At 49.8% G+C, this 13276-nt stretch overlaps 5 protein-coding genes across 5 annotated transcripts; 2 read left to right on the top strand and 3 right to left on the bottom strand.

Moving 5' to 3' along the window:
• Nucleotides 1–227: 227 nt before the first annotated feature.
• Nucleotides 228–1126, bottom strand: T310_2960 (60S ribosomal protein L31; the record flags this gene model as incomplete). Its single annotated transcript, XM_013474239.1, has 3 exons — nucleotides 228–431; nucleotides 515–589; nucleotides 1034–1126. The coding sequence occupies 3 exons, from the start codon at nucleotides 1124–1126 to the stop codon at nucleotides 228–230; spliced, it is 372 nt and encodes a 123-aa protein (XP_013329693.1).
• A 497-nt stretch (nucleotides 1127–1623) lies between these two features.
• Nucleotides 1624–2587, bottom strand: T310_2959 (uncharacterized protein; the record flags this gene model as incomplete). Its single annotated transcript, XM_013474238.1, has 3 exons — nucleotides 1624–2297; nucleotides 2336–2461; nucleotides 2533–2587. The coding sequence occupies 3 exons, from the start codon at nucleotides 2585–2587 to the stop codon at nucleotides 1624–1626; spliced, it is 855 nt and encodes a 284-aa protein (XP_013329692.1).
• A 1113-nt stretch (nucleotides 2588–3700) lies between these two features.
• Nucleotides 3701–5230, top strand: T310_2958 (GPI anchored protein; the record flags this gene model as incomplete). The annotated part of the gene is made up of 5 exons (XM_013474237.1): nucleotides 3701–4173; nucleotides 4240–4587; nucleotides 4650–4926; nucleotides 5009–5110; nucleotides 5162–5230. The coding sequence occupies 5 exons, from the start codon at nucleotides 3701–3703 to the stop codon at nucleotides 5228–5230; spliced, it is 1269 nt and encodes a 422-aa protein (XP_013329691.1).
• Nucleotides 5231–7104: 1874 nt separating this feature from the next.
• Nucleotides 7105–8735, top strand: T310_2957 (uncharacterized protein; the record flags this gene model as incomplete). The annotated part of the gene is made up of 4 exons (XM_013474236.1): nucleotides 7105–8016; nucleotides 8228–8322; nucleotides 8494–8497; nucleotides 8583–8735. The coding sequence occupies 4 exons, from the start codon at nucleotides 7105–7107 to the stop codon at nucleotides 8733–8735; spliced, it is 1164 nt and encodes a 387-aa protein (XP_013329690.1).
• Nucleotides 8736–10220: 1485 nt separating this feature from the next.
• On the bottom strand, nucleotides 10221–12994 carry T310_2956 (uncharacterized protein; the record flags this gene model as incomplete). The annotated part of the gene is made up of 5 exons (XM_013474235.1): nucleotides 10221–10247; nucleotides 10282–10303; nucleotides 10410–10452; nucleotides 10667–12536; nucleotides 12620–12994. 5 exons carry the CDS (start codon nucleotides 12992–12994, stop codon nucleotides 10221–10223), a joined length of 2337 nt encoding a protein of 778 aa, XP_013329689.1.
• Nucleotides 12995–13276: the final 282 nt, after the last annotated feature.

Below are 13276 nucleotides of genomic sequence, written 5' to 3'. Positions count from 1 at the left end.
GCAGTCTGCATTTCCTAACCGGGAAAATCCTTCTTTCCTGGTTCTTCTTTTTTTTTCTTTTATTGAATTGAATTTTTTTTATTTCTCATGTCGTCCGACCGACCAGAGAGAAGAACCCCACATACATGACATGAAAGGTATACCTGACGAAAGTAAAAAAGAGAAACGACACCACACGACCAATGACAGGAGAAAGGCAGGAACAATTCCGTTTCGTATCGTTGCGTTTACTCCTCGACAACGGTGGTGGACAGGCCCTTGGGGTTCTTGACGTTGACGGCCTGGACGTACGAGTACAGCTTCTCCTTGGCTCCTTCCTCGTCGTTGCGCTTGCGGGAGATGCGGACGCGGATGCGGCGCGGGACACCCTTGATGCCGGATTCCCAGACCTTCTTGTTCAGCTGCGGGTCGAGGCGGACGTCCTTGGTGCCCTGGATGGAAGAAGAAAGAAAGCAATCGTGCGTTAGATGATGAAGAAGACCCCAGGTAATGCTAGGCAATGGAATGGACTCACCATGGCCTTCTCGGTGAAGTCGCGGATCGCCTTGATGGCACGAGGAGCGCGCTTCTTGAAGGTGACACCGTGCACCTATTTACTCAGAGAAAAGAGAATATAAATCAGTCTTCCGCCCGAAAAGCCTTTTTTTGGGTGTGCAAGTGCTCAAAAAGGGATATATAACGAGAGAGAAAGAAAAAAAGGATAAAACTCTTCTTTTTTTTTCTTCTCTTCTCGTTTTGCGGCCATTTAGAGGTGGACTTCATCAAACTAATTTTTGTCTTCTCTTTTCTCTTTGTATTTTTTTCGGTTCCTCAATGTTCTCCGTCCACGGCGCTTTCTTTCTACTGGAAGAAAACATCTTTTTTTTGTTCTTTCCTCTAGCACTTCGTCGTTCGGCGGAAGGTGAAGGAATTCCGAGGCCGAAATTTCCCACGCTTCGGCGACGACGGAGATCGGAGTGGCCGCGGGATAAGAGGGAGAGATGGATGGATGGATTGAACAGTGATTTTTTTGGATGGCTGGCTTTCAACATACTCTCTTGTGCAGGTTAATCGTGTACTCTCGCGTCACGACATCGGCGATGGCAGAGCGCCCGCCCTTCTTCCCGGCTTTGGTGTTGCTCGACATTGCTGGAATCGTAGAACCTTGATGTCAGCACCTGGGTCGATAGTCCAAAGACACGATTGCAAAAGGTGTAGTCAATAAACAGATTGCGCGGGGAGAGATACTGACTGGAAGGAGTGACAGTGGTGGTGGACTGTCGTTGGCTGCGGTGGTCGAACTGTCGTTGCAGGACGCTCGAGTTCGAGATGCGATTTTTGGATGTCGAAATTCGCGGGTTGTCAGTGTGCTCGCTTACCGACTAGCGCATTCTCTCATTGGTTGATTGTCGCATGTCACGTGACTATCCTACTGGCTCCACCGCACGGGTCAAGCTGATTGGCGCAGGACACGATACCCGCAGTACCGTTCAACGCAAAGGCACCGAGCGACTTCAGTGTCTTTCTCTGCGTGGAGATTTCCTTCCAAAGAAAACGATATTATTTACATCATACATATATTGTGAATACGTGACATCCTTAAGAAGTTAATTGTATGGATATAGAGTTGTCATATAAACACGACTATTCCTCAAATCTTATCTTCCCAGCGCTGACATCAGGGTAGACGTCGAATCGGCGCTGTGTGTAGATAGGGATACCTTTCCTCGTATTCTCGATCGTCTCGTTGTCCAGGTCTGCGTAGACGATATCTTCCTTCTCGTCTGCTTCGGTCAGCACCTCCGCGTTCGGGTTGGCGATGAAGCTGTGGCCCCATGCATGATAGGAGGCATTCAAGTCCCTCGCCGGACTGCATAGCGCCACATAGACCTGGTTATCCACAGCTCGTGCTCGTCCAAGCAGCGACCAGTGTAGCGGTCCGGTAGTCATATTAAAAGCACCTGGATAGACGAGTAGGAAGGCGCCGTTCCGGGCGGCGATCATGGCGGTCTCCGGGAAGCGGATATCATAGCAGATGGAGAGTCCTATCTTGCCATACTCGGGGAGGTCGATGATGGTGACCTTGTTTCCCGGCGACAGGGTCTCGCTCTCCTTGAATCTGATCTTTCCGGGAATGTCGATGTCGAACAGGTGTGTCTTGCGGTGCTTGCCAATCAGCGCTCCTGTCGGCGAGAAGACCAATGAGGTGTTGTAGTATTTCTGTGTCGTGGGCTCATATTCCGGAATGCTTCCTCCAACCAGATATGATTTGGCTTCAGCCGCTAGCGCTGACAAGGCGTGGAACGACGGTGCCTGTTCTTTCGTTGGGGGAGAGGGGAGAAGCGTCTCCGCGTACTTGGTAAAGTACTGCGTGCCGTACGGAGAGTTGAAGCATTCAGGGAGCACGATGAGCTTTGCCCCGCCTTGGCTGCCTCGAGAACTTTGGTGCGAGCATGGCTCAGATTGGCAGCTTTATCGACGCCTTGAAGAAGAAACAGAGTCAGCTGGTTCGCTCACTCTATAGTCGCAGCCAGGCACACTGGACGGGCATACCTGACGCCAGCTGCACCAGCGCGAGTTTGAGAGGTTGTTTGAGGAGAGTAGCCATGACAAGTATCCACGTGGCTCCGATAGCAGCTATTCAGGCGATGGCAAGTCTAAGCCGTGAAGCATTGATGGCTCCGTATCTGCTGGAGATGGCGGGGGCGGGTCAGGTGGCGGGAACGCCCGCGATCGGAATTTGGGCCGAAGACTCCGAGCCATCTCCTCGTGGCTTAGATTAAACCGGTCACGGACACTGCTCGATGAGGCTGGAATCGAGTCCTGCAAAGACAGGATGCTAAATGCACGTTGCCTTGCTTTACTCTGGCAATGAGATTACATTTCACGCCATTCGAAAAGGTCCTTTCAATTGTGCCTGTCCTAATCCTTACACGGTCATCCCGTTGAGAATTATACATAGAGGACAGCAGCACATGTGTCACATCGGTCAAGGGAAGATGGTCCAAATCCAAAATCAATCTCGCAGCCTGACACTGCGAGGCTGGTTTCACAACGGCCCCCATTCTCACGGCTGACTTGACTATATGGAGGAGTAGCGCTCTTAGAAAAGACCACCTAACGGCCCCTGTCCATGCGGCGCAGACGTTGTTGCAACTCGTGGACATTCAGCTGAACAGTCCAAGCCCAAGTTCACGCTTAAATGGAGGTTCCTGCTCGTTCCGTCCATTAGCAGCAAAGTGGCTCCTCCCGAGTGTCATCGCAAGTTTCAGCTGAGCGGCGCAGCGTCACTAGCCTGGCGATGCTTACTGAAACTAGAAAGAACTAGCAATGCACCCTGGTAGAACCGCGCGGGGTAATGAGGTTAGCGGGTAGAGTTTCTGTACCACATGCATACGTTGGGCGGCTAGATGCATCACGTTAGATTCCTTGCAGTGCGAGCCAACATTAGCCGCTCTACGCGATCGTTGATTGATTGTTTGGCAAACGGACTTTGTGGCGTCCGTCTAAATTAAGAAAAGTAGTCTGTTTGACAGGATGCATAATTCCTCAAGACATGGAGATACCTCACGCACGATTATACGTTGATCTTGTGATAGAGATATAACTCTCACGTAGGAGCCTTGCTGATGGCTCGTTGCGATGAGAAGGTTGACATTGAGCCCCCTCAGCCTCATTAGCAGTTCCTTATTCTCGTGACCTCTGGCAGACTGAATGCAAAATGCCCTGGTACTGGATTCTGTTGTTTGTGTTGCGTTTGGGCTCCTTTGAAGGGACCCTAGGAAAGGAGTTGAGCCCGTCGTATGGTCTTCGCGAGTCATGGGCCTCGTCTCAGGTCCGACGAAAGCTCTCTGCTGCGACTGTGAGTTCACAATTGGAAAGAAGATCACAATCCTCGCTTGGCCTTTTCAAGGAAGAAACAGTCTTCCACTATCTCCACGAGGCAGATGACACTTTCGACGATTCTGTCTTTGCGGCATCTTTGTCCGTCAAGTCTCGGGAACCACTCTTAGTGGTCGAAGACTTGGAAAATGAATTGAAAGATGTCGTCTGCTCGAACTCCCAAATATCACTTTTCTTCAATGCACCTGGAGGGTTCGATGCTGTCAAGGAAGCATTCCAATTGAATGGCAGCTTCATCGTGGTCACGTCCCACGACGGCTGTAATTTGGACGGAGAGAGAGCGACATACCGGTAAAGAACCTTTTTGTTTTGCTGTTTAACTCAACAGGCATATTCACGGTCTAAATGCAATTCCAGAGCAAGCAAAGCTGTTATTGATGCCGCCAATTCTGCTGTCCATGTCGAGGTTTCTCGATGCGAATGGCGAGACGCCTTTATCGACACACATGTGTCCTTCTTCCGAAGACATCCCTCAGAGAATCAGATGCATCGACGGACATTAGAAAGAAGACAGCAAAGTCAGGTCACCACGCCTGCTGCCACCACTATTCTTATCACGGGTTCCGGCCCGACACCAACAGTCTCTTTCCCTACCGTTCCTTCGGTAACAAGTGAACTTCCCTCTACAGCCACCAAAACGCTCGATGTAAGCTTGGTTGATGAGGTGATCTTTCCTCCTCAGAATCTGCTCGCTGAGCAATTGATGTAAGGCGATCTGTCTCCCGTCAAGGCGGCATCATCTTGAGGTCAAAAACTGACAACCCCAGTCCTCAAGGGGTAACTGTATCGTGCAAGAACTGCTCTATAGGCGGCACAATCGAAATTTCGGAAGCTTCCTTCAGTCTTCCTGATTCTGACAATGGTCCAATCGAAGGCAGCATCGACGTGGTCAACGAGACCATAACATTTTTCGAGAATGGTAGCGTGGAGGCCGTGGCGACAGGGCTCTTCGCGCACATCGAGCTGGAATTGAGCATCTCCGAATCCCAGGATTTGGAGTCCCTGAACATAGAACTACCTACCATCCCACTTACCCCTTTCGAGGTGAGCAGCTCTTGTGAAAGTCGCCGATTCCATGAAATGAAATTTGACCTGACGTCAACTTTTTTTTTTAATTTGCTTTCAGATTCCGGGAGTAGTTGCCTTTGGACCATTGATCGCCCCTGAACTGGTCGCCGGAATCACGCTCGCTGAATCGATGAACTTTACATATGGCATGAACCTCTCGGTCAGTGGCTTGAGAACCGATAGCTCTCCAGCATAATGCTGACATTTGTAGGTTCCTGATAATTCAAAACTGGAGATCAACATGAGGAACTTGGCCAACTCCACTGCTTCTGGATTGTAAGTCAGTCTATCCTTTTTTTTCTGACTTCTTTATTGCTCACGTCTACCCGAAGCAATGAAACAACAATTCATACTCTTCCCCTGGAGTCCACATCCGCCTTGGTTTCTCTCCTCCTGAGCGTGGCTTTCAAACCCCAGATCCGTCTGGGGATCAGCACCTTTGCGGGCTCGATCACAGGAGGGATCGGAGGTTACCTGTCGCTACCAGCCCTCACTGTCAATATCACCCAACTAGCCAACGTGGACCAACACTGCCAGGCGTTACCCAACTCCGGAGCGGAAGGTGCAGCCAGTTCGGCGTTGGACAATATCATAGGCAATTTCACGAACATTGTGCCCTCGGTCGATCTTGAAGTCGGGGCAATAGCCGACTTCGAGCTGGATCTCGAGGGGTTCCATGAGTCAGCAGGCACGCAGGTAGCAGTTGCATCGACAAGTTATAATCTCCCAACTGCCTGTCTCGACTATGACGCAGCCAAGCAAACGTATGGAACGCCTACTGCGGCCTCTGCGACGGCCACAGGTTCCGGGAAGGCGTCGTCAGCATCCCACCACAACAGCGGAGAAAGCCAATGCGCCTCGGACAGCGCAATCTTGAGGCGGTTGGCTGCTATTTTTGCAGTGCTCGTGTCCGCTGGATTCTGCGGGTGGGCATAGGGCGGGGCAGGATCTGAACCCGTTTCCCCATGGGTTCAATACTTCTCATGGGGATCATCATGATCATGACGACACCTGTGCAATCTGCAAGGTTGCATTAGTTAGGGTTATCGGCGGACGACGTCTTGGTAATTGGGGCGGTTTGTGTACCTGGTAGCATTTTATGGAAGTATTTATGCAGATGAAGAGCTTTAGTAGACGTTAGCGGACCGGCAGCGGGACCGATCATTGTCCAGTGGAATACCTCAAGCAAAGCCAATCCAAGCATGACAAAGGACCCAAGAATCTGCATAGCGTAGATCACGTACAATTCTCGAGGGCTAGGGTTGCGATGATGATGGCGAATGTGACACGCTGTCACTACGCTGCTGGGGCCAGAAACAATGCCGCTAAACTGCCACGGTCGGCCACGCAGCTTCGAATTCCGTTCTAGAAGCGCATGTGGTTGCTGACTAAGCGCTCCTTGCCCGTCTGACATCGCGCCTTCCCCGTTGAGGCTGAGCCCTTGCCCCATTGCGCCTGCCCTGTTTGTACGCCACCGCGCCCCCAACTTCCCGATGCGTCGCATCCAGGGATGCCTGCAAATGGCAAGAGCGGCAAAAAAGGAAAAAATAATTCTGTCCATCAAATGCAGCGATCAGCGCCATTGGAGAAATTTTTTTTTCAAATTAATAGCAAAAGGTCAGTTGCGATTTACTCCGTACTACTCCGCAAGAGGGACACGCCTCGTAAAGGGGTCGGCCTTAATAAAAAATCTTAATTTCCCCCTGTCTGTGCCACCGCGACGGGTCGGATGTAGCTAACCCATCGGCCCCGGATTAGTGGTTGCCGATTCATAGCTTGTTCAACTAGCGTCCCGACTATTGTCCTTAGGGCGCCGTTCAGGGTGAACGCCTGACGCAGTATTAGTATACTGCACCTCGCCCGTGGTCCTGCCCTCGTTGTTCTTTCTCCAGACAACTCTCGACGGGGACATCTCCAACTCCACCAGATACTCCAGCCTGCTTGCTGTGGTTGCTGCTACCACTCCGCCTGTGGAGGCAGATCTGGATTTGGCCCGTCAGCCTGGATCCGGTTGGATTCGCCCCAGTGTAACTGCAGAACTTTGTTTCGAATCCTTTGAAGCTCGATATTTTGCAACAAGCTATATATTCCTGTTCTTCTGGGGAAGAAAGATCCCTGCTGGCTCGCCAGATCGTGATTGCCCCGTCTGGAACCATGTTCGAGGGTTTCTCCTTCTCGACCCCGTTGGCCGACAGGCCTGACTGCCTGGCTGACGACGGGGACGACAAGGTCATGGTTGATTGTGCCAGCTCCATGATCTCGCCTCTCTCCTCGCGATGTCCGTCGCCGTCGTCGATGCCTGTCCGCTCACGACCTCTCTCTCAGTCCCATTCACCTTACCTTCGCCGTCCTCAGCCTCCGACGTCCATGCCAAGCTCGCACGAACAGTATCACCGCCGCATCTCTGTGGGAACGTTGACGGAGAAGCTCCGTGCCCATACTCTTGAAAGCGATTCTAGCGATGCTGTCCACCAGCATCCTGACGACCACATTCCACCGCCTCTTTCTCCCATTTCTCCCACGCTCTCACCGACGCCGTCAGGGCCAGGGAGTGCCTATTCCAGCTTCAGCCTGCTGACTCCCCCGGAGGACCATGAAGACGAAGGCTACGACGAGCCGGTGTATCACAATCCTTTCAGAGAACACTCCAGATCATCCTTTCTCTACCCAACTTCCGTCCTCTCTGTTCGGCGGTCTGTCTCCACTCCCGAGGATTTGTCGTTAGGGTACCGCGATGAGCGGCATCGGACTATCCGTCTACATCGGCAACGCTTGTCTCGTGTGCAATGCAGTGCTCCTAGTGGAGTAGATGCCATTCGATTAGCCCTGCTGGCGGAAGAAGCAGGGCGTCAGACCCTGGACTCGGGGACGGGCGGCGATTGCCATCCCAGCTCGCTGCCTCCCGATCTGTCTCCTCCCAGGCGAAGGGCATCCCTCGTCCACCGAACGCCCAGACAGAGACAAAGCGGTTCTGGTCTTGGCTCGGGTTCGCGGGAACGGTCTCCACTGGACTCGTCCACGCGACGAAAGAGCTTGTCGGCCGCTTCCTTTGCGTCCGTGAGCAAGGTGGGCAAGACGCGGTCCCACCATCAAAGTCCTTCCACTCGGGATCTTTTCCTCCGCAAGATGAGGAGCGAGCAGACGCTGGGACGGAAGAGTCTTGTGGACGCGGCTCTGACATCGATGATATGTGAAACGCCTGGATCGGATCCGGGATCGAATCCGTCATATTCGCCATAATTCTGTCTTGTTCGGATCATACTCTGTAAATGTACAGTACATATTTGCCCTTTTTTTGCCAGTTTTGGGAAATTCTGGTGGAGATTATCAATACCCAGGTGTGTTGCTTGCATGGATGGAGTTATGGGATGGGTTGGTTCGGTTCGGGTTGGGTTGGATTACCTGCACGGATTGTGCATTTAGACGGTGTTCGTGTTTGATAAAAAAGATTTGTATCATATGGCTTAAACATACAGCATTGGACATAGAATAGAGGGAAATAACTGGTTAATGTTGAACACTTTCCTGTCTTTTTTGTTGCAGGCAGGTAGGTCCAAGTGATGATGACAACCACCTACCAATAATGGTAATATCTAGGTTGGATCCAATAATAACAGCCTACTTCTGTGTAGACCCCTGATTATGGCATAGATAAAAACCACCCCTTGAAAAAAAAATCAGTAATGACGCTCCGAGCAGGCTGGATGCATGAGATATACGCCCTTGCGCAGTATGCATATATTCCAAGAGTTTTGGTTATTCAATCTTGGGACTATTTTATTTAATAAGACGAGTCGACTCCTAGCAGAGATGAAAAGAATCCTCCCGACAAAAAAAAGCAGAATCCATTTAATCTAATCCAGCTATTAAATAGACCTAGCGTACACGCAACTGCCGAAATCCTAGGAGTTAGGTAATTTCTTCCGTAGAAATATTACTAAATGCCGAAAAAAAAACATAACGTCCTCCCTTCTTCAGGAGTCGGGAGATCTGCAACGCGCCCCCCCGCGGCGATCGTCGCACCGTCTTTGATGGCTTGGACGGTCTGTTCCATTACTAACCATCTAACCATCTACAGAGTAGGCAGGTACGGAGTACAGTACATAGCTGGGCCACTTCCTGCTCTCTGTTCTATTATGGAGTACTCCGTACGGAGTGTGTAGTAAGGAGTATATCTGCTTCTTCTTCAAGTTCCTGCCATGGCTGTCCCCATTAATATGTTGGACTGGACTGTACTTCTTTCCCACTTCCGCATTTATATACTATAATACTCTGTATTTTGTATTTGTATTGGTATTTGTGCACTGTTTTTTTTTGTTGTGTGTGTGTGGTCCTGACTTCCAGGTGATTTCCGAGATCGAGTGCCGATATTCACGATCTGCACGGCACGGCCTGAGCGTTCAACCCGGGGCACTATTACTGGGCAATCTTGTCTTGTCTTCGCCGTGTTGTAGGAACAATGTCAGTTCCAAGAAAATAGAGCGTTTGGCGGACGATGTCAGCGATCGGGACCAGAGGCAGGCTTGGGAGGGAGTAGGAGGACCAAGGAAGAAAGTACCCTGTTCCTGAGGAGCTCTAGAGAAGGTTAGCCTGTCACTGTTCCTGTCCTGCAAGTAGTCTCGGATATGAGTCTTTTTTTTTATACAAAGTATTCGACGAGGAAGGAGAATGTGGAAAGAAAGGCTGTGTGGGATGGTTTGGAGAGAGGGTGGAAGGAATAGATAAAGAGACCATGTAGTTCCGTTTGTACAGAGTAAGTACTCCGGAGTAGTTCCTGTCTGTCTGTCAGCCAGCCATTTCTATCTCTGAATATTTATTTTCTTTCAAGGCCTTTTTAGAAGGGAAAATAAGCTGTTATCATTAATAGTGAATGTGATCCTTGAAGACTATTTCTTATCTTAAGGAGCGAAGAAGTCTGATTCTCACTATTGTAATAAATTAAAGGGCTCGCAGTTTGCGATCTTTGTGGACTTTTTTTTTCTTCAAACCTGTGAACATCACAAAAAAAGGACAAGAAAATAAGAAAACAAGCAAGATAATTTGAAGCCATTTGCACGCACAATCTGACATCAAAGTAGGTCCCAGTTGCATATCTTTCTCAGTAAAGAATATGAATTCAAGGAATTTATGATAGCAAGGAGGTCCCCAGATACACATCTTTCCCAGGATATATAGAATAAGAGAAATGCAATCTACTACTCAGGTGGCCCCCAGTTGCGTATATGTTTTACAGGATAGAAATCTGCATTTTGGAGAATATGTGGGATCTACTAATAGGGAGGCCCCCAGATGTGTATCTGTATCAGGTCATAGAAACGCAGATCTACTAACGAGGAGGCCTCCCCATGCGTATCTGTCACAAAATCTGATAGCAAGGATATATGCAGATCTACTACTCAGGTGGCTCCCAGCTGCATATCTGGTTTAGGACATGGAGATCCTTATTTGAAAGCACATACAGATCTACTAATGAGGAGGCCTCCCCATACGTATGTGATGTGCCTACATATGAATCAAAGTTCAGTAAAACAGACTCTTACATTTGTACTATTCTTGACTCTTTCATCTACCTAATGAACTATGGGCTGAAAAAAAAGATAGAAAAAGAAAAAGAAAAAGAAAAAGAAAAAACAGATCAGCAAGTGCAACAGCACGAAACTAGACAGTTTAATGGTCAGATATCATATCTAATGTGAATTCATAGAGGATCACTCACATTTGAGGTGCAGCCGGGCATTCTTGGCCTTATTGCCAGAGTTCTGATGCAAATTGGTCTCAGACTGGTAAGAAAATGCTTGACGTTCCCATTCACAGAGATTTGCATAGAAACGAGGTGACTCAAAGGCTCTTCTGCTGTTGATCTCATTGCCAGAAGCACAATTTGCCTTCGCATAGCGCATCCGATGGGTGAGCAAAGAGTCCCTGTGTGTCAGACTGAGCTGACATGTATTTCCAGGGAGTTCAGGAATATGATTCTCAGGTGGAGTTTGCTCTCGTTTATCACTGTCGTGACTTGTGATGTTCGCAACACTGCTCCCTGTCATATAGCGTGCCAATCTGTAATGTTCCTGCTCCTCCGGACGTTCAGACGGCTCTTCAGCTCTCTCGGCGTTTTCACAATTTCCAAACGCATCAAACGATTCTGAAGGCCGTTGATTCCCTTCTGTGGTCACTTCATCATCTGGCTCTTCCTCATCCACATCCTCCCACTCTCCCTCATCATCCATTTCTTCATGTTCAACTTCTTCCTGTTCAGCCTCTTCATTGTCAACGTCACTCTGGGAGTCGGCACTAGAAACACTTCCTCTCTCCATAAACGCAGCCACCGGCTGCAGATACGGACGAATCGAGGCTCGAGTACTCTCTCTCACTGGTGCTGTCGGACTTGGCTGACTGCCCTGAGTCTCGGTGCTGGGTGCACTAGGAAATCGCTGAAGATCCGGAAGGTCTGACAGATTGCGATCCGCCACAGATGAAAGTGAGTCTTCGGAGTCCTGTTCCTCATTCTGATCCTGGTCATCCTGGATCTGGTCGAACTGAAGAAAACCAATAATATCCTGGTATAGAACCGAAGAATTCTCGTCAGCCACTACAGTGTGGTACCTGTTGGCACGATACTCGGCGTTTTCTGGAATTGGTCGACGTCGGACCAGAGCAATACTATCAGTGGCATCTTCGTTCGCCAGAGTTGTATCGCCTGGCGCAGTGTCGACCAAGTTTTCAGAGACAGGCTGTGGATCCTGAGATTCCCTGGGGACTTCCTGAGAGCCAGCGTCATAGAAAGAATCATTGCTGACATGCTCTACAGGGCCTGTCGCGGATTGATCATATTGGTCACCTTCATCAACTGTACTCGACAGTTCAACGCGACCTTGTGCGCAGTGATTCTGAGGTTGATTATCAGTATCAGCAATATCACCCGAATCCGTTGACCATTGGCCCATGTTGCTCAGCTCCATGCTGGCTGCCATGTAACTCTCTGCGTTCGATTCTGGACGAGGCAGGGTCTCCAGACTCTTCTGCTCGCTCGATTTGCTTTTAGGCGAAAAAAGTTTCCGAAGTTTCCCTCTGGTCTCACCAGAGCTCCCAAACAACTGGGACACTTTTTGAGTCAATGTTTTTGGCGAAGCCTTCCTGGCCGAGCGTGCCGTCGTTTCAACGGACGGTCGAGTTACCAGGTTTGACGGCCGCCTTGGAAGGTCGATTAGACGAGGGAGTGCAGAGAAAGGGTCCTCCGATTCCAAAAGTCCTGGCGAAGGACTTGGGAACTTCAGACTTTCAGACGCTGATACTCTCGCATCTGGCAAGTTTTCCAAGATCGACCTGGCTGACCTGACGGTCGATGGACGATTTGGTGAAGACATCGTCTCTCGAGACACTTGAGACGAACGATGCGGCGAAGAAATTATATTTGACACGTCCAGAGATTCTCTGGGGTTGATTATCTCAAAAGGAATACCTTCATGGATGATGGTAGTCCGTGGTCTTTTTGATTCCAGCAGAGCAGAATCCGATGTTGCTCGTTTATGGGATGAAAGGTCAACAATCGGGGAACTATTTTGGCTCAGTGTTTCCCTAAAAGCCTTCTGACAAGTCCATCAGTGGAGACAAACAAACAAAATGAGACGAGGACAGGGAATCGAAACAGGGAGAAGAGAGAAGTAATTACCGGTTGCTTTGTTTGGGATGCCGGCGTCGTCAGTGGCCTCCCAAGAGGAGACACAGAATCTTGAGTCTCGTTATCACTCTGCAGGGTGATTACTGATTGGGAGTAAGAAAGAGGAGGAGGGCTCGATGGCGCGGATGAGAGAGGTGAGGAGAGGGAGAACCAGAACTCTTGTCGAGTTCGCGCTTGGTTCAGATTAGACGCAGCAGGTTTTCGTCTCAGTGTGCGTCCTTTGAGTTCGTCTGGCAGGTCGATGCCCTCTGGCTGGGACAGAAACTTGCGGTAGTCGTGCAGCGACAGATGGCCGCACGCGACGCTGCTGGCGTCTGAACATACGTCGAGGATGCCAGGCGCCCAGAATGCTTCTGCTTGAGACATGCTGAAATGACAGTTCTTCTACCCCGGATCCAGTACTGCGAGACGTTGGAAACAGCAGTTCAACATTCGATTGGAAAAGTCCGTCGACCTCTGAGCTCTCTTCCGGTTCCTTTTCTTTTTTTGGACCGTATTTCCTTCTTACATCCAAATCAAGACAGCACCCTCATAAACAAGCATATCTTGCCACGTTCCTTCCTTCAGATCCCAGATTGTGCAATGTACACCTTGAAAAATTCTGTCAGCAGGCCACTGCAGATGCAACTCAGCCATCACAGAGCAACA

This window comes from Rasamsonia emersonii (assembly GCF_000968595.1).
Source record: "Rasamsonia emersonii CBS 393.64 chromosome Unknown ctg1118621760042, whole genome shotgun sequence".
Lineage (NCBI taxonomy): Eukaryota > Fungi > Ascomycota > Eurotiomycetes > Eurotiales > Trichocomaceae > Rasamsonia > Rasamsonia emersonii.
This window is presented reverse-complemented; position numbering and strand designations above follow the sequence as displayed.